This window comes from Oryx dammah, unplaced genomic scaffold (genome assembly GCF_014754425.2).
Source record: "Oryx dammah isolate SB20612 unplaced genomic scaffold, SCBI_Odam_1.1 HiC_scaffold_2, whole genome shotgun sequence".
NCBI classification, from domain to species: Eukaryota; Metazoa; Chordata; class Mammalia; order Artiodactyla; family Bovidae; genus Oryx; species Oryx dammah.
The window spans coordinates 111,027,970-111,048,325 of record NW_024070186.1 but is presented as its reverse complement, the minus strand read 5'-3'; the positions used below and the strand labels follow the sequence as shown (position 1 = coordinate 111,048,325).

The 20,356-nt window shown below is 40.8% G+C and overlaps 1 protein-coding gene across 23 annotated transcripts in view; it reads right to left on the bottom strand.

The window, feature by feature from the left end:
• LOC120852210 (ABI family member 3 binding protein) overlaps window positions 1-17,931 on the bottom strand; it is a 284,742-nt gene extending 266,811 nt beyond the window's left edge. For 13 of the 23 annotated variants that reach the window (XM_040225639.1, XM_040225709.1, XM_040225692.1 and 10 more), the window contains exon 1: window positions 17,696-17,929. In XM_040225639.1, coding sequence (XP_040081573.1) covers window positions 17,696-17,774 — 79 coding nt within the window. In that variant the 5' untranslated portion in view covers window positions 17,775-17,929. Of the gene's footprint in view, window positions 1-17,695 lie in introns of all 23 variants that reach the window. The other 10 variants (XM_040225702.1, XM_040225643.1, XM_040225664.1 and 7 more) reach the window with 4 other exon arrangements.
• Between the last annotated feature and the right edge of the window lie 2,425 nt (window positions 17,932-20,356).

Below are 20,356 nucleotides of genomic sequence, written 5' to 3'. Positions count from 1 at the left end.
CACAAACAGAATGACTCTCACTAATATCTCATAATGTCACCCAAACTTTCCAGTCCCAGATTTAAACATTACTCACCACTAAACAAGCTTAATTAATGGTGAATGCTGCTCATGCTCCAGCTAGCTATGCAAAGAATGGTTTCTAAGTATAAAGGCAAACAAAATTTCATCACAATAACTAGAGCTCTCACTGTCTCAAGCTAAACATTTTGTACAGTCATGCATCATACGGGAACAGTTGGGTTAGGTAGTTATAACACAGAATCTCTTATGAGGTTAGGTAGTTATAACTCAGAATCTCTTATATGCTGAATAAATAAAAAGCACAGGTTTTTCAAATTTATAGAATTATAGGAAGGTAGCCAATTTCCTCTTAACCACTTTCTTTGAATTAGTGCCCCAGTTCTTGGTACTAATTATATAAACCAATCAGTATTACTTCTCCCTACACAGTTAATCTCATTGGAATCATCAGTGATAGTGTTTAACATACAGATTATCAGATTACTAAACTGGAATTTGGGATGACTATAGTGAGGGTGGAGGGAACAAGGGGTAGGGATGGGGAGGTAGGACTCTGCATACTTAACAGATTCACTGAGTCATGGTTTACAAAACGTGGACCCAGGAACAATAGCACTGAAATCACTTGGGAGCTTGTGAGAAGTCCAAGTTCTCTGGACCACCCGACCTCAGGTCTAGAGTTAGAAACTCAGGATGGGCCCAGCATGCTGGCCTTTAGCAAGATGATTCTGATGCTTGCTCAAACTTAAGGACCACTATACTCAGTGATTCCTAGCTCCTCAATATAGTTTGAGAATGATCATCTCCAGGTTTGTCTAACAGCTGTAACTCAGTAAAACAAAACTTAGAGGCTTCTTTTCCTATTCCCATCTAATCATCTTCCACAACCAGGCCTTGTGGATGGATGTAGGATGCAAGTACCATAAGGAAGAAGGATAGGTGGGAGAGAGACTTTAGATAAAAGCAGATAAATGGTGGTACCTGTTTTTCCCTTATTTAAAGAAACAAACATTCGCACAAAATAAGAAAGTGCCAGATTTCCCTGGTGGTCCAGAGATTAAGACTCCATCTGCCAATGCAGGGGACACAGACTTAATCCCCGGTCAGGGAATATCCCACCTGCCGCGGAGCAACTAAGCCTGTCCTCTAGAGCTGTTGCTTTAGAACCCGGAAGCCACAGCTACTGAGCCCTAGCACCTAGAGCCTGTGCTCTGCAACAAGAGAGGCCACCACAATAAGAAGCCCGTGCACCACAACTAGAGAAAGCTCACGTGCAGCAATGAAGACCCATCACGGACAAAACTAATAAAATAATACATTTTTCATTAAAAAAAGAATAACAAAGTCCCTAGAAAGAGACACCCCTAAAAGGATCTTGACTCCACTAAATGCTTATCCCTGAATTCCATTGCAATTATTTGATAACATAACTTACAGGAAGTTTACTTAGTGTTAATATCTGTGGTTCCTTTGTGGCCTGTGAACCTCTGGCCATGAAAAGGAATGTTTGAAATGGATGTTTCTGGGATACCACAAAAACCTTACAGATGACATGTGAGCCATGGGTTATGATGACTCTGGAAAACTCTACAGTAAATACTTGTTGTCTTAATTTTCTCACATAAGTGAAAACAGATGCTTGGATTGAATGGATGATTAAGAGTGAGTGTTATATAATGCAATTCACCTGACAAATTTAGGGTCTCCTAAAACTAAATGGTCTTCTTTGTAAACAGCTAAGAAAGGCACCTGAAAGTATTTGAGAAAGCACTGACACATTGGTGAAAAATTTTGAAAGTGGGATTTCCTGCCAAGAGTATGTGGAGAAAGAATTTTGACTAGAGTATGAAATAGTGTTACTTTTTAAAGCGATTCAAGGATATTTTTATTAGTTATTCTGGTTATTCCATTGTAAAATCAGTATTTTAAATTTGAGTTACTGTTTCCCAAACAGGATAGTAAAAACAGTGAAATGCTGTCTATGAAGAGTTTTGCAACAAGGTTGTTCTGTATAAGAGCAAAACCATAAACCACACATAGCAATATGTCAATAAATAAGAAAATCAATGGTGAATCACACCAAATTTCATCCATTCCAGGACTTTCATCTTATTTCATATTTATTTTTGATTTGTATTACAAGGAGAACAGCCACAACAGTGTGGCATGGCACATACCTGTGTAAGCACCAACACCTAAGTTATATTGTGAATCATTACTACTGTGGATCATGGCCAAAAAAGTCTAAAAGCCAAGAGAATATATAGTTTCTACGGCAGAGATAGTGGAAGGTATTCTAAGCACAAGGATGGGAACATTTCATGAAGGCAGAAAATGAGAGGGCTATAAAGAGTCAGATGAAAATTTGGAAGTCATCTGTTAAGAACAGCAAAGGAAAGTAGAAACAGAGATCAAAGAGGGAGCCTGGTATGTTGAATTGATATGAAATGCCACAACTGTAGTCCAGTTGTCAATTAGAGGATCCTATTTCATGGGAACAGTTGACACAGAAACTCAGTTTCATGGCAATACTGGCTACCAGTTAAATGAAGAAAAACATGGCATTTGAACTGAAGATCCAACTCAACCCACTGGAAAAGGCAAAGTTCTCTGCAAAGTTCTTGAAAATATCAGATACCAACAGCTATCCTGGAACAAAAATCCAGGAACAAATAAAAAAGTTACCTTACAAAATAACACTATGATATCTGGCATTTATCAAGCATATGTTATTGCCACACATAAATGGACATACTAACTTATACCATAATCAAAACCATTTAAGGGCTTCCCTGGTGGCTCGGTAGTAAAGAATCTGCCTGCCAGTGCAGGAGACATGAGTTCGACCCCTGGGCTGGGAATATCTCACATGCTGCAAAGCAACTAAGCCCGTGTGCCACAACTATTGAGACTGTTCTAGAGCCCAAGAGCCACAGCTACTGAAGCCCGCATGCCCTAGAGTCCATGCTCAGCAAAAAGCTAAGCCAACCCAACGGGAAGCTCGGTCACTGCAACTGACCACGTTCAGTCACTGCAATTGAACCCAGGTTCAATCCCTGGGTCAGGAAGATGTGCTGCAGAAGGGCATGGCAACACACTGCAGTGTTCTTGCCTGGAGAATCCCATGGACAGAGGATTCTGGCAGGCTACAGTCCATGGGGTCACAAAGAGTTGAATACGATCGAAGTGACTTAGCACACACACACGGTGTTAAGACACGATATGGTTTGCCCCATCTGATATGCATGCTGCTGCTGCTGAGTCGCTTCAGTCGTGTCCGACTCTGTGCGACCATACAGATGGCAGCCCACCAGGCTTCCATGTCCCTGGGATTCTCCAGGCAAGAACACTGGAGTGGGTTGCCATTTCCTTCTCCAATGTGTGAAAGTGAAGTCACTCAGTCGTGTCTGACTTGTAGCGACCCCATGGACTGCAGCCCACCAGGCTCCTCCATCCATTGGATTCTCCAGGCAACAGTATTGGAGTGGGGTGCCATTGCCTTCTCCCTGATATGCATAGAGGTTATCAAATTAATGTAAATTTGTGCTTTTTGCAAGTTTGCTGATGTCAAGATAAATGAGCAGGAAACCATGATATTTGCAATGAAGTGGAACATTTAGTATGACACAGAAACACCCATTCCTGCCTTGAAAAAAATACAAAGTGTGCACTGTCTTCCAAAGGGATGATTCCTGCTGAATTCCAAAAGAAGAGTCAGCTGTGAAGTAAGGACTAGGGCCAAAGCGGCCAGTGGCGGAAGGTGGGGGTGGAAGCCCGGAGAATGTTTTAAGGATTCTTCTGGTGTTGAGAGAAGGGGGAAAGAGGAAAGGAGGAAATTCCAAAGGGAACAGAGGGAGAAGGAGGCTGAATGGAAAGGAAGATTAGGAACAAAAAGAGGGAGGGGAGAAAAAAAAGAGAGTCTCTTGAGGGGACTGATCTGTCACCACATCAGACCAACCCATACCTAAGAATCAACCAGACAGACCAGGTGTTCACAGGAAAGTCAAATTACACAGAACCACATCCCAAGCGTACATGGAGGGGAAAATGACTGGAGACCATGATCCATACTACCAAATCTTTCACAATAAAAGGTAAATTTCTGAGCGAAAGTTTCTACCCCGCTGTGGGAGAGCTGAACAAGAGAATGGGAGCTGCTGATGGCAAGAATTGTATTTTTTTTTTTTTAAATATAAATTTATCTATTCTAATTGGAGGCCAACTACCCCACAATAGTGTATTGGCCCTGCCATACATCAACACGTATCCACCACAGGTATACACATACTCCCCATCCTGAACCCCCCCTCCCACCTCCCTCCCCGTACCGTCCCTCTGGTTCATCCCAGTGCACCAGCCCCAAGCATCAAACCTAGACTGGCGATTCGCCTCCCACACGATGCCATACATGTTTCAATGCCATTCTCCCAAATCATCCCACGCTCTCCCTCTCCCACAGAATCCAACTGTCTGTTCCATACATCTGCTGTCTCACAGGGTCATCATTACCATCCCTCTAAATTCCATATATATGCACTGATGCTGCTGCTGCTTCAAAGTCACTTCAGTCGTGTCCGACTCTGTGCGACCCCATAGACGGCAGCCCACCAGGCTCCCCCATCCCTGGGATTCTCCAGGCAAGAACACTGGAGTGGGTTGCCATTTCCTTCTCCAGTGCATGAAAGTGAAAAGTCAAAGTGAAGTCGCTCAGTCGTGTCCAACTCTTTGAGACGCCATGGACTGCAGCCCACCAGGCTCCTCCGTCCATGGGATTTTCTAGGCAAGAGGACTGGAGTGGGCTGCCACATATGTGCTAGTATACTATATTGGTGTTTTTCCTTCTGTCCCGCTTCACTCTGTATAATCCACAGTGCCATGACTCTGGTCCTCAGGCCCTGTGTCACTGAGAGGCTGATACCTGACAGGCCGATACCCGAGACCCTGACCTCCAGCAACAAAGCCTTCTTTCACCTCAGCCTACTTTCAGGAAATGTCCAGGAGAAAAGAGCATCTAGATCTTTCTCTGGCTGCCAGGGCAGGTGAAGAGTTTCCAAAATTGTGGCTGGCCATCCACATTCCCTCTTACTTAAGAAAATTACTACCAAAAATCTAGAAAAAATGGTACTAATGAACCTATTGGCAGGGCAGGAATAGCGGTGCAGATGTAGAGAAGAGACTGTGGACTCGGGGGGAGAGGGAGAGGGTGGGACGAATTGAGAAAGTAGCTATATACAGTGTAGTAGTAGTAGATATATACACACTACCCTGTGTGTATCTACTATTGAGTAGTAGATATATACACACTACCCTGTGTAAAATAGCTGGCTAGCAGGCGGCTAGTGTACAGCTCAGGGAGCTCAGCTCAGTGCTCTGTGACAACTGAGAGGAGCAGGGTGGGGGTGGCGGGAGGGGGCTCAAGAGGGAGGCGATATATGTATTCATTGGGCTGATTCACAATGTCGTACAGCAAAAACTAACAAAATACTATAAAGCAATTATATTCCAATAAAAAATGAACATTCAAAAAAATCCGTTAAAGTCACCCTAGTATTATTTAGTAGTGGAAGGTAAAAAGAGAACTGTTATTTTTATTATTCCCTTTTTTCAGGGAAGCAGCTCTGATGTTCAGAGAGGTCAAGTCACTCACCAGGCCCACAGTGACTCCTGGATTTTGATAGACCCTATCACTATTTCCCAATATTAATCCTCCCAGTTCATAATGAAACTACAGTTTAGGGTAAACCTCAAAGGCAGAACATGGCCAGCATTGCTTTCCTCCTAATTCTAGTAAGAGAAGGAGTAATTAGAAAATCATTCTGTGATAGCAGGATCGGTGGGGTATTTGAAGAGGACGAGCCACGAGAGGAAGGGAGGGGCCGTTCTTCAGATCATCTGATACCTGATCCCAAACTTACTGGCTCGAGATGCTTTCACTGCATCTGGGAAAGTGAAAGGAGAAGGAACCTCTGCCCTGAACCCCTTGCCGGCATATCTGTAACAGGACTGGATTCCAGAGCTCTCCGCCAGCATGATTTTGGCAGGTTCCCCAATCCCCTCCTTCAAGGACAGAATCTGCTGCTCTCAGAGAAGAAAGGCCTGTTAGGGCTTGTACACCCACACACGTGTGCCCAGAGGACTCTCAGCAGGACCCTTGGAAAACCAGAACGTTTTCTTATCCGCTAACAGATTGGAAAAAAAAAAAAAATCAAAGGATGTCATTTGAGGAGGAAGGGAACCTGAAATTCCACTTTGGCATCTTGTCGGAAGCGATGTACCCCCTGCTTTGTGCCAGCAGGGGTTCAATTCTCCACTAAGAGAGATCTCTCATTTTATTAGAGACATAGAGTAACACACTTGTGTTTCAGATTATAAGTCATCCTATGTGCTCATAAATTATCCTTAACATAAAGCAGGAAGAAACTGAGCTGGAATGTATATGAAAAGTAGAAGTGTTAGTGGCTCACTCATGTCTGACGCCATGGACCGCAGCCGTCCAGGCTCCTACTGAAGTGGGTAACTATTGCCTTCTCCAGAGGATCATCCCATCCCAGAGATCAAACCTGGGTCTCCTGCATTTCAGGTAGATTCTTTACTGTCTGAGCCGCCAGGGAAGCCCATGCTAAGCTGCTAAGTCACTTCAGTCGTGTCCGACTCTGTGCGACCCTGTAGATGGCAGCCCACCAGGCTCTGCCATCCCTGGGATTCTCCAGGCAAGAACACTGGAGTGGGTTGCCATTTCCTTTTCCACTGTGTGAAAGTGAAAAGTGAAAGCGAAGTCGCTCAGTTGCATCCGACTTGTAACGACCCCATGGACTGCAGCCTACCAGGCTCCTCCATCCATGGGATTTTCTAGGCAAGAGTACTGGAGTGGGGTGCCATTGCCTTCTCCAGGGAAGCCCATGGAAACATGCAAAATTCAAGGAACAATATCCAAAGTCAATGCACATAACCCAAACCTTTTGCATAGAGGAAGTTTAGTGAATGTTGTCTTAACTCATATTTTACATTGACTGGAATCATAGGGTACTTTGTCATCCTTAATATATTATATGAATTCATTTTTTCTTCTTTATGTGCATATATATCACTTAAAACAAGTACATGGCAACACAGTGGGATAGCTTAACTTCTGCAAGTTTGGCTGTTATGTAAGGATAAAGAATTAAGACACTAACAGGTTCATATAAAAGAAAATTACCTTTGTGTGGCCAACTTGTATTTCAATTAGAACTAATTTCAAACTCCTGAAGGCAGGAAATGTCTAAATCATTCTTATAATCCTAATATGATAATTGTTTTATTTCCTTTTTAAAATGTTATTTCTTTTTAATGTCTTTTCTAAATAAAAATATTCACTTACCTATTTAAATATGCTCCTCTCCCTCTTCCTACTGGTAACCACCAGTCTGTTCTTTGTGTTTGTAAGTCTGCTTCTTTTTCGTGATATTCACTAGTTTGTTGTATTTTTTAGATTCTACACATAAGTGATATTATCTAGTATTTGTCTTTGTCTGACTTATTTCACTTAGTATAATGTCCTCTGAGTCAGTGGCTCAGAGGTTAAAGCGTCTGCCTGCAATGCGGGAGACCTGGTTTCAATCCCTGGGTCAGGAAGATCCCCTGGAGAAGGAAATGGCAACCCACTCCAGTATTCCTGCCTGGAGAATCCTGTGGACGGAGGAGCCTAGTGGGCTACAGTCCATGGGGTCGCAAAGAGTCTGACATGACTGAGCAACTTCCCTCACTCAATGTCCTCTAAGTTGGTCCATGTTGCGGCAAATGGCAAAATTTCATCCTTTTAATGGCTGAGTAGTATTCCACTGTGTGTATATGCCAATAATCCTAATGTGATGATTTTTTAAAGTTAACTGAATGAAAGAATAAACAAATGTTAAGTCCAGTCCTGAAAAATGTAATCAACCATCGCTTCTCAGATCTAGCCCCTGAGATTTTGTAAAAGTAGACATTTGAACTTTTGATCTAACACCAAAAACAAATGTCAACCTTAATTTTAAACATTTTCTTATTTGGTCTGAAAAGGAAGTTTAAAAATTTTTCCAAATAATGTTTCAAAATCCAGGAACAAAGTAGCACAAGATAAAAATTGCCTTTTGAATCAGTTCTAATGAGATGAATGAAACTGGAGCCGATTATACAGAGTGAAGTAAGCCAGAAAGAAAAACACCAATACAGTATAGTAACACATATATATGGAATTTAGAAAGATGGTAATGATGACCCTGTATGCGAGACAGCAAAAGAGACACAGATGTGTAGAGTGGACTTTGGGACTCTGAGGGAGAGGGAGAGGGTGGGATGATTTGGGAGAATGGCATTGAAACATGTATACTATCATGTAAGAAACAAATCGCCAGTCTATGTTTGATGCAGGATACAGGATGCTTGGGGCTGGTGCACGGGGATGATCCAGAGAGATGATATGGGGTGGGAGGTGGGAGGGGGGTTCATGTTTGTGACATGTACACCCGTGGTGGATTCATGTCAATGTATGGCAAAACCAACACAGTATTATAAAGTAAAATAAAGTAAAAATAAAAATTAAAAAAAAATTTCCTTTAAGTTGGAGTTACAACTTAAATAACAAAATAATTCACTTGCAACTTTTGAATTTTATCCTGCACTCATCCAAAAAGACTTATCACTCACACATACAGATTTTCAAAATGTGTAGACAGTGGTCCTCAACTCTGGCTACATTAAAATCACCCGAAGAATTTTTTTCTCTCTTTCCCACCCCATGACAATTAAATTGTAATTGAGTAGGGGAGCAGAATAATACTGATATTTTTGAAAACCTTCAGTTATTTTAATATGCAAGTTTACAACTGCTGAGGATAGATCCTATCATAGTTATACTAACAGCTAAATATATTCTAAAAGAAAATACTGAGTTTCTGTATCATAGGTGAAGCTTAAATTAGACCTCATTTTTCCCTCCAGTTAACTCTAGTCTGACCAAAAGATGCTTGGAGTAGGTGATTTGGTCTGATTTTTCTAGAGTATGGGCTTTAGATGTATAGTCCTTGATTGGAGAACAATAAGAAACTTCTGTGAAGGCATCACATCTCCCACCTCCTTTTCAGAATTCTTCAAGGAGGTCTAAAAATCTCAGGCTTGTAAGTCAGGCTTTTGTTAGATCAAGGAAACTACAACCCAGCATCAGAATCTCACTGTGGAAAGTTCTTGGTGGGGAACATAAGCTAAAATTATGAGCAGTGGAGTGAAGTCCTGACTCAGTCTTACTGTCCACAGAACTTTTACAAAGTAGGCTGAGACCTTGAAGTTTACCTGTCTTATCATGTACCTTCCAGGACTTTGGGACCATTTCAACACAAGAAGAGACTGTGGACTATGGAAAATACTCAACAAAGTAAGTAAGTAAGTAAGTAAGTAAGTGTTAGTCGCTCAGTCATGCCCGAATTCTTTGCGACCCCATGGACTGCAGCCCACCAGGCTCCTCTGTCCATGAGATTTTCCAGGCAAAGATACTAGAGTGGGTTGCCATTTCCTTCTCCAGGGGATCTTCCCAACTCAGGGATCAAACCTGGGTCTTCTGCCCTGCAGGCAGATTCTTTACTGATGGAGCTACAAGGGAAGCCCTACTCGACGGGGTATTCTAGTATTAACATTCTACATAGTCTGGGTGCCGTGCTAAGAATATATTTTATGCATAACCTACATTTTGTGTTTTGTTTCCTAGCACATATGGAAGAATTGTTTTATTTATACCAAAAAGGATCTGAAAGAAGCTCTTTTAGTTTATCCAGTTGTCTCCATCTCATCCACTGCCAGAGTATACTTTCATCCTCCTCCAAACAAAAGTTTCATTCAGTCTTATAACAACTCCTCCATTTACTTGAAAAGCCACTCAATGATGTTTCAGAAGTACATTTTATGAAGACTATATCAACTTCATAAGTGTTAGTTGCTGAATATCTGTACATTTTGTCAAAGAAAATTTTCATTTTGTCTTATGTTTTCTCTTTTTAAGAGAGGATGGCATCTGAGTCTTATAAGGAAAGCAAAGCTTCTATTTGGGGGACATTTACTTTGCACACTGCTCTTCATGGGACTGGCCACACTTGAGGAATCTAGGCATTGACTGGTCTCTTGTATATAGAAAACATGGTCCACATTGGGTACTGAATAGTTACCTTGAGTCTTTGACTAGTAAGATATTTATCTCAGTTCTCAGAGATTCCCTACAACTCCAACCATGGAGGCAGACAAATTGGCAGTTTGCCTGCTGGGCATTTGCCACTAAAGGCTGAACTCTGTGACAAACTGTGAAAAGTAGATGGGGTGTTAATGCTCAAACCAGTGTTATTTTCTGCAGCTAGATTCCCTGTATTCATTGGCTTCCCTGGTAGCTCAGCTGGTAAAGAATCCGCCTGCAATGCAGAAGACCCCGGTTCTATCCCTGGGTTGGGAAGATCCTCTGGAGGAGGGCATGGCAACCCACTGCAGTATTCTTGCCTGGAGAATTCCCACTGGCAGAGGAGCCTGGTGGGCTATAGTCCATGGGGTTGCAAAGACTCAGACACAACTGAGCCACTAAGAAGAGCATATTCATTGTTCCACAGTATCATTTACTAGCTGTGTGACTTCAAGCAGTCATTGGCCATTTTGTGATGGGTAGACTCTAACATAACCCCCAATAATTCCCATCTCCTGTTACTCTGTAATCGTCTTGTGTGACAGCACCAGGAAGCTGCCTCTATCCAACAGAATATAGCAAAGGTGGGCTGCTACCTCCATGATTAAGCTGCATAGGATTGTAATCTACATCCTGCCTGCAGACACGTCTGGGATTGTACACCCTGATGAAGCAACAGCCATTACAGAGAAGCCCATGTGGCAAAGGTCAGAGGTAACCTGTGGCCAACAGCCAGTATGGAAATGAGGTCCTCAAACCAATGCTCCTCAGGGAACTGAATGCTACCAATAGCCACAAGAACTTGAAAGTTGATCCTTTTGCAGTTGAGCCTTTAGATGAGACCTGAGCTTGGCTGACACTTTGTTGCAGTCCTATGAAAGACTTTGAAGGGAGGACCCAGCTAAGCCAGACTCAGACTCCTAACCCACAGAGACTGTGAAACAAAAAATGTGTGATGGGGGCTTCCCTGGTGGTTCAGTGGTAAAAAATCAGCCTGCCAATGCAGGAGACACAGCTTCGATCCTGGGTCCGGGAAGATCCCATATGTGGCTGAGCTACTAAGCCTGGACTCTGAAGCTTGGGAGCCACAAGTACTGAGCCCACATGCAGCAACTACTGAACTAGAGTCCATGCTCTGTAACAAGAGAAGCTGTTGCAGTGAGAATCCCACGTACTGCAACTTGAGAGTAACCCTTGCTCCCCACACCTAGAGAAAAGCCCCTGCAGCAATGAAGACTCAGCACAGCCATAAATAAATAAATAAATAAAATTGTTTTAAATGTGTGATGTTTTAAGCTGCTAAGTTTGTAGTAATTTATTGTGCAATATTCAATAACTAACATTCTCTTTAGGTTTAGTTCCTAATCTGTGAAATGAGGAGAATATATTTCATAGGTGTGAGGATAAAATGAGACTGTGTATATAAACATTTAGCATTAAACAACATGCCTGATACATAGTAACACGGTTGTTATCATATTCTTTAAATGGGATTCTAATAGAATATGTATTTAAGTCATTGTTTTTTTATTTTAGCATGCTCATTCTTTGGGCGATACTTTTTTTTTTTTTTACTATTCTAGTAATGTCTCATTAGATTATCCTGTTAATTTTTAAATTTTACATTTATTTTTAGATAACTTTTATTAAGTTCATCTGTTTGCTTTCAATATTCTCCCTTTCTTTTATACTTGCTTTTATAAATCACAATTAGCAGATCAGGCAAAAGGGAAGTCTTTCTGAGGATGGTGAGGCAGAATAGTTCATCACATTTCTTAATGGCCCTCCCTTCATTAGACACCTCACTTTTGTCTTGGCGCACATTAACCTTTAAAAGCATTTAACTGTCTTTTCTATAATACAGTTATTAATGAATTTGTCTAGTCTCAAGTGCTACCCTGTACCTCGTTAACTTTTGAGAGACAGAGACTGAAATTCCTTAATAGTTAGTATTTTATAGCCTGATATAGCAGTCTATAAAACTAAACTAGTGACTGTGTAATTAGCAGCGTGCACAGCATGCGTGCTCAGTCGTGTCCGACTCTTTGGGACCCAGTGGACTGTAGCCCGCCAGGCTCCTCTGTCCATGGGACTCTCCAACAAGAATACAGGAGGAGGTTGCCATTTCCTCCTCCACGGGATCTCCCCAACCCAGGGATCGAACCCACATCTCCTGCACTGGCAGGCAGATGCTATACCACTGCATCACCTGGGAAGCCCTGAAGCAGAGAGGAACCTTATTTTTAAGCACTGGATTCTCAACATGGTACTCTTATCATCAAAGAAAAATTATACTTGATCAATTTTTACATTCCAAATACAAGTTTCTCCTATCACAGGGGCTGGATCTCAATCCATTTACCTAGTAGGCAGCGCTTAAACAGACAAACAAATCAATACAACTGCCAAGAAACTCAGAGTTGTAGAAGATGCTAAAATAATTCCCCTGTGGTTTTTAAACTTGTTTTCTTCTAGCAGAACTATATTTTTCCAATGTACTCTTTAATACAGTCTCACCAATACATAAATGTATACTGCTCTGATAAAAGCAGAATCCATCCACCTGCCCACATTATTCTCCTCCCAAATTCCCTGTTCTAAGATGGAAAAGACCCTCCCTGGGTCCTTACCAGTACTGAGTCACCGGAGTGACACATTCTTGTTTTGTCAAAGTGAGGTTGGGAGGGCTCCTTGGAGAGTGAGAGCTGTTACCTCAAGTGAGTAGTTGGGAAAATTTAGAGTAAGACATAAGACCCTCTTCTCCAAAGACAACTGCTACTTCTGCTTTGTAATTGATCTTGGGGAGTCAAGACAGACAGAGAGAAGGAAAGCACAGTCATATCCTAAGTCAACTTAGTCTTGGCTTCCCCACTGAGTATTAATCCCTGCTGAGTTGTGGCCTCTGGGGGTGACCTAGGCTCTGGCCATGCAGCTACCCCTCCACTACTCTCCTCCTTGCCCTAGCATATGTTATCTTCCAGCCTTCTACTTAGGTGCCTTATCCTCTCATATCGTTTGGCCCCTCCAGTCTGGACTGGGTCCTTCCTGGTTATTTTCAAGTTTCTTTGTACTTCAGCCAAATCAGAGAATGTTCTCTCTGTAGCATAATTATTCTTTTTCATCCCTGTCTTCTCCATCAACTGATCAGGAAGACAGGTATCAAGCCCTGTCTTCCCACCTCAATGCTTTCCATATACATGGAATACAGTTTGTTACTTGAACAAATGAACACATCTTTATGTAGAACAGGGAGCTGATGTGACATAGAAATTAAAGACACAGTCTGCCACTTGCTTGCCAAGTGACTTTGGGCAAACACTCTGAGGCAAAATTTTATGCTTTGTAAACTGAGAGTAATAAAGTACCTGCTGTATCAGGAAACATTAAGCTTTTAGTTAGTTTTCCACATTAAAAAAAAATGTAGCCATAAATTACCACAAACGATATGAGCTCAAATAATGTTATCTATAATAACAGAGATGAGCTGTTGATAGCTGTGAGAGTTATTATTACCATCATCTGCCCTGATATTTTTCACCTTGGAGTCAGAGATTTCTACCTTGTTGGGTAAGAACCTGAGACCAAGGGCTGCTTCTTTCTTCCCTTTGCATGAGCCAAGAGTCACACCCAAGTCATGACCTCACACCCTTGGACCACATGTGTATCTGAAATGTTCCTCTCTGATTTTCCTCACACCTATATCAGGAGGACTGATCAAGTTAGCTAGAAATAGTAGCCTTTGCCTTCTGACTGATTGCAATATTCCAAACACAGGAGTTTCTGCAAAGAGGTATGTCAAGCCTCACATGTCCCATTATAAGCTTTTCTTGGCTCCGGTCACTGCATATTGTTCTCTGTGGTTTTTATTCTTGCCTGTATGCCAGGGGGAAGAAAAGTTCTATGGTGCCAAGAATAAAGAATCCTAGAGGTTTCTGCAACACAGGGGCTTTCAAGGGTGTCAGACAATGTGGGAATTCTTCTTCAGGGCCTGGGTGTTACAAGTTCAGGAGGGTCTTTCTTGGAGGTTGTGTGAGGCTTCCCCAGTCCCCACAAAAGAGTTGATCCTAAGATGAAGGTGCAGCTTTCCACAGAGAAAAGCAATGTTTGAACTTGACAATCAAACATTGGGTTGAGGAAGTCCAGGCTGAAAAACAGTAGAGTCCTTCTCTCATTGCCCTGCAGAGCAACACAACTCCCTTGCCCCACCTTTCTCCAAGAACATTTGCTACCCTCTCAGATGTGTGTCACTTCGGACACAGATCACATATTATTTGGTGTGCATCTTTTTTTCAGTATTGATCTACTTTTATGCAACCCAATAGACAATTTTTTGAATGCCTGTTATATGTCAGATCCTTTACTGAAAGTGTTGCAACTCTTAGCTCATTGATTCCTAAAATACTGTAAGATAGTTATCATTAATCCCATTTTACAGATGATAAGACATGCTTAGTAAAGGTAAATAAATGATTTGCCAAAGAACATAGTTATCAAGGGGTAGAGAGGAGAAGAGGTCTGCTAATAATGTATGTATGTTCAGCTGTGTCTGACTTTTTGCAACCCCATGGACTGTGGCCTGCCAGGCTCCACTGCCCATAGCATTTTCCAGGAAAGAATACTGAAGTGGGTTGCCATTTTCCTACTCCATTAATAATAGTCTCCAACTTTATTCTAAGTTTTCAAAAAGTAAAAATATTCTTCCAGGATCTTATTTTCTATAACAAAGAATGTGGTTATGTATTCAAATAGGCACAAGACATGCAACAAGTGATCTCTTATTTAAAAAATATTTTTTCCTATAAATAGCCAGCTATATTTATCAACTATATGCCCCCACACACACCCAGCAGACATGTCCTACACATGTGAAGATTAAGATAATGTTTAAAATCTTTATAAGAAACCCTCTTACTCAAGGGAAGGACAGCATTCATATTTACATTGCAGAATATAGCTCCTAAAATCTGGATCGAAACAGGGCCGAACATAGATTTTCAGTCAGGAACCTGAGATCCAGTTCTGTTTCTGCTATCAGTGTGCGAAAACTACTAAATCTCCCTGCCTTTGGGTATCTTCATTTATAAAATGGTTATACTGGTCCGTGGTTCCCAATTATTGGCCCATGATGAAGCTTTCATCAGTTTGTAGTGAAATGAAAAAAATAAAAACAATGGGCTTATTTGTGTAAAATCATTTGTTTTATAAATCTGTTAAAAATGGCTAGCTTTCAAGTATGTCCTCTATAATAAAACCCTGATATTTAAAATATATATTTATTTTTACAGGTCCACGAATCCAAAGATCTGGAAACCCTAGCCTAGGTGATCACTGTCATCTTTTCTAGCTTCAAAATTCTATCCTCTTCATAAATGACAAATGATATTTAATTTACTTTAAAATAGGAAGGCAAAAAGAAAAGAAAAAAAAACCTTATCTTTTGTCTTATTTAGTTCTGTTCTTCCTCAAAGGTGAAAGTTAAGCCCCTGGCAAAATTTTATAACCATTCCACTAGAAAAAAGATTCTTAGTCAAATGAGTTTGGGAAAAAATCAGTTTAAAAAGTGGGACAGTTTTCTTCACAGAGAAATTTTCAGAACCTGTCAAGTTCTAAAATCTGCTGTAACTCCCCCAGAACAGAAAAAGCATGAATGGTCCCCAAGTTACTGAGAGCAGATGCCTGCCCCAAACCCCTTCTGAGGACAATACTCCCATTCTGGGAATGCAGTTTGACAGAGGTGACTTCCTCTAAAAGAAAGACCCTCAGCAGCTTGGGTGATAAAGACAAAACATAGCATTAGTGATCAGGAGACTTGCCATTTATTTTATATTAATTTGATAGTTTTTTTCAAATTACTGGTCTATGGATTTTTTTTAATTATGAAAGAATCCTGGATGAAAATACTTCAGATTAAAGTATAATGGGCAAGACATTTATCTTGTGGCTATTTTTAACAATTTTCTTTTTATCATAACAAATAAAGGAAGACTGTGTCAAGAGATTTGTATCTAGTGATTGCAACATGATAATTAAAGCATTTGGAATTTGCAAAAGTCTACAGTCACAAAATCATGGTTATCACCCCTACACAGTAAACACAAGGTAAAATAAAACCATCTATAAGTATTAAGCCTGAGATAATCTCCAGACTTTTCTCAGATGGTGAGTCCTTGTTAACTATCTTAGCAGTAGGAATAATTAATTCTGAATGCTTGAAGCTCCTGATTGACTAATTTAAACACTTTTCACGATGATTGAGAAACAAAACTTGATAGAAGAAAAATATCTAATAGTGTATATTTTCACCTTACTTCTTTTATTTATTTTTGCAGAATTATCTTAGAGTCAAGAAGGTTTACTCAGCCTTTTTTATTGCTTTTTACATCATTATGTGAAATATCAACGAGCCAAACCCTTCAGCCTTCACACTCTGGATTCAAGTTTCACTTAACACACTGAAGATAGAATGATTTTCACTTGGGACAAGATGATCTTGGAGCAAACCAGCCGGAGGGAGGACCTAGCAGGATCTTTGGATATTCTGACCTGAACAACCTCTCTTTCCGACTCTGAGCACAGCAGGGTTTTGACAAGCCCATGGCTGCATTGTCTCTGATATTTTCCATCATAACTGTATGATAAATTCCAGCCTGTTTTTCCTAATCCTGCTGACTACAGCAGTCTGCAACCATAAAAAGTTTTCACAGACTTGGAGTTGGCTTAGCGAAGTGCCTCGGCAAAGGAACCAAAAAAAAAAAGAGCAACATTTATGTTCAAAGACAGGAGAGAGGCAACCTTTGCTTTTGGTGGTGATGGGCTCAAGATGTGATTTTTAAGTCCATTTAAGATATTTTCCTTTTCTTCTGATGACATTTGTAAATAGAATACCAACACTAAAATGAGAACAATTTAGCCAGGGAAAGGGGGGATGTCATGCCCAACAGATCAAACCCTATTCCAAACTCCACCAGAGAAAAAGTGTCTACATCGTAGCTCATGAGTGTCCTTCATTGGTGGGCCCTGCCTAGAATCCTTCAGCCTCCAAGCTAGCAGGTATGTGTGAGGTTTACACAAAATGATTCTAGGTTTCCAGCTAGCTTCTTACAAACATTCAGCTAGCACTGGTTCAGTCTCCGAGGAATAAAAACACCAAACAGGTCTTTTCAACAGACTACAATACCCATCTATACAATACAATTCAATATACAAGTACTGTAATTGGAAACTATACCATTCAAGCTACCGTAAACATGGCTAAACCCAGAAAGAAGTAGGTTTGCATTTTTTGCAATAAAGAGATGCAACTGAAAAGTACATAGCAGAAGAGGGGGAAAGAAAAGCAAAAGTTTAAGCTACTTCTCTATACATTTGAACTGTAACTGTCTGAGAAGAACTCAAATCCCCCCATCTGGCAAAGCAGATCAAATTTAATCTCAACATTTAAAAGCTAGTATCTCAAACATCATTTTTAAAACACAAAACATCAGAGCTACTTGCCTTTTGGCAATTTCTGTGCATTTCCCAGGGCTAGTGCAATACTTCCACAGAGAAGTAGACACCCCAAGCTGGAGAGCATGTTGCATTTGCCACCTCACACGGGTAGTGATTCTGGTGGGGGTCCTGCAACCCTGGAGCTGCATTTAAGTGGACTGTCTCCTGGTGACAGAGGCGGGCGGCTGCACTTAGCTGTGCCGTGGGCTTACTCACAGGGGGTGGAGACAAAATGACATCACACCCTTTCCCACACACACACCAAAAAAAAAAAAAAAAAGAGAGAGAGAGAGAAAAAAAAGCATAACAGCAAAAAACCTATCATCACATTTCCTGCTAGGTTGTAACTGTTTGTCTCTTCTCTTCCCTCTATGATATAAAACTTGAAATTATGGTCAATATATATTTATGAAAGAAAAAGTATTTGGGGAATTTTGAAACATGTGATAAACTTTTTAAATACCCCCCCAAAAAGATATCCTTAAAACCACTGGAACGTTAAAAATATAAAATAAAACTGTATTAGGAAGAAAACTTTTTAATTATCTAGTGTAGAGAGAAAAGATTCTTAGTTGCTCAGCTGTGTCCTACTCTTTGTGACCCCAGAGACTATAGCCCAACAGGCTCCTCTGTCTGTGGGATTCTCCAGGCAAGAATAGTGGAGTGGGTAGCCATTCCCTTCTCCAGGGGATCTTTCGGACCCAGAGATTAAACCAAGGTCTCCTGCATTGCAGGCAGATTTTTTTTTTTTTTTACCATATGAGCCAGCAAGGAAGCCCCAATTCTTCTTTCAAATGAAAGTAAACTTCCAAAAATTCAATCTGAACCATTTTGAAGTTCCAGTATCCTGAGAAGCTTTTAAGAGAACGTCATTGGCTACACAGGTATTCATAACACACATGGGCATACACAGATATACACACAGATATATACAGACGGTTAGTCTAGAGATACAGAGATACAGAGGAATCGCTATTGTTAGTTGATCCCCAGCTCTGGGACAGGCTCTATAATAGTGTCTTTACCTACATTATTTCATTTTAACCCTCACACTGATTACACGAAAGATCTTATATTATCCCAGTTATATTTCACCTATGAGAAAAACTGAGCCCCAGAGAGGTTAAGAATCTGACCAAATCTGTATATTGTAATGGTTAACAATTTGGGTGGGCTTTGGGGTGAAACTGATTGGGTATAAACTAGGATGACATGTGCCTTTGAACAAATGTCTCCATGTTAATTTCTCATCAACATTGGTTACATTAATGGGCTTGCTCCTTGTCCAGCACTTATGTGATCAATTCACATTTACTTATATTTATTCCTCAAAATAATCCAGGAGACAGGTACCACAATTACCCCCATTTTACAGACAGAGAAACTGGACTCAGAGAGGTTAAGTAAAAGGCCCAAGGTCACCCAAGCAATCAAGCTGGCATTTTATTTTATTTTTTAAATGTGGCCCTATTTATTTATTTTACCTTTTGGCCATGTGGCATGGGGGATACTAGTTCCCTGAGCAGGGATTAAACCTGCAGTCTTTCCAGTGGAAGCACAGCATCTTAACCACTGGACCACTGAAGAAGCCCCAGAGCTGGCATTTTAAACAGATAATTTAACCCCAGAACTTCCACCCTTCATTATTAAACTTTAAATTAAAAAATGGAGATGACAGTACCAATTTCACAAGTTTGCTTTTTTTTTGGACCATGTGTACCATAGTGCCTGGTTCACAGGAAGTATTTAATAAATGATAATCAATGAAAACAACAAAAATAATGACAATAGCACATCCCCCAATAAGCAGAACTCTGGTTCTAACCCAGGTACATCGACCTCCAAAGCGCAGGTGTATCCGCTCCCTCTACATCACGTGACCCTAAATATAGGCATTGCTAGAACGACCAGGTTAATAAAGTACTTCAAATGTTGTCAGTACATTTCTATCAACCCTTTGAAAACAGCTTATTTCACAAGTTTACTGTAGCTGAACCAAAACAGTAAAAGGAAAATGGAATAATGGTGGTCCAATGACACTCAAGTCAAAAACCTTACTGAAAGAAAATAGAAAAATTGAAGAGACAGCCCCATCTTCCAAATAGAGTGTGAGAAGGCACATTGTTAAAGTCATTTAGAGCTGGCCCGGGCTAAGCTTTCAGCACAGGAATGCTCTGGCACCAGCTACAGGGGGAGAGGGGACTGGATTATTTAACAGGTCTTTTTCATCTCTAATTTTTTACTTGAATAGGCAGCTCTCTCAAACCCCAGTTTAGACATTCATCCAGTTGGCATTGCTGACTCTGCTTTTATATCTATTGCCATCAGGTTAAGCCAGGGAGGCCACTGTACTAGCAGGAAATGACAGGTTTTTTTTTTTGAAGGGGGTAAAAAAGAGCAGAAATATTAAAAAGAAGGCTGGTTCTTCAAAACATTGTGAGGGGCAGGCCTGGAGGGTTAGGTAATGGAATTCAAGCATCAGCGTCTGCTTGGCCTGTAGGCTAAATCAGGCCTACATTAGCAATTGTTATTTGCAGATTGGAACTGACTGGGGGCTAATTAAACAAAGGTCAGTCTCCGATCAGTATTTTGTCAGAAAAAGTTGGTAGCATGAGTATACCAAGTAGGACAAGGAACATTCAGTGAAGACACAGAAAGTACAGAGCT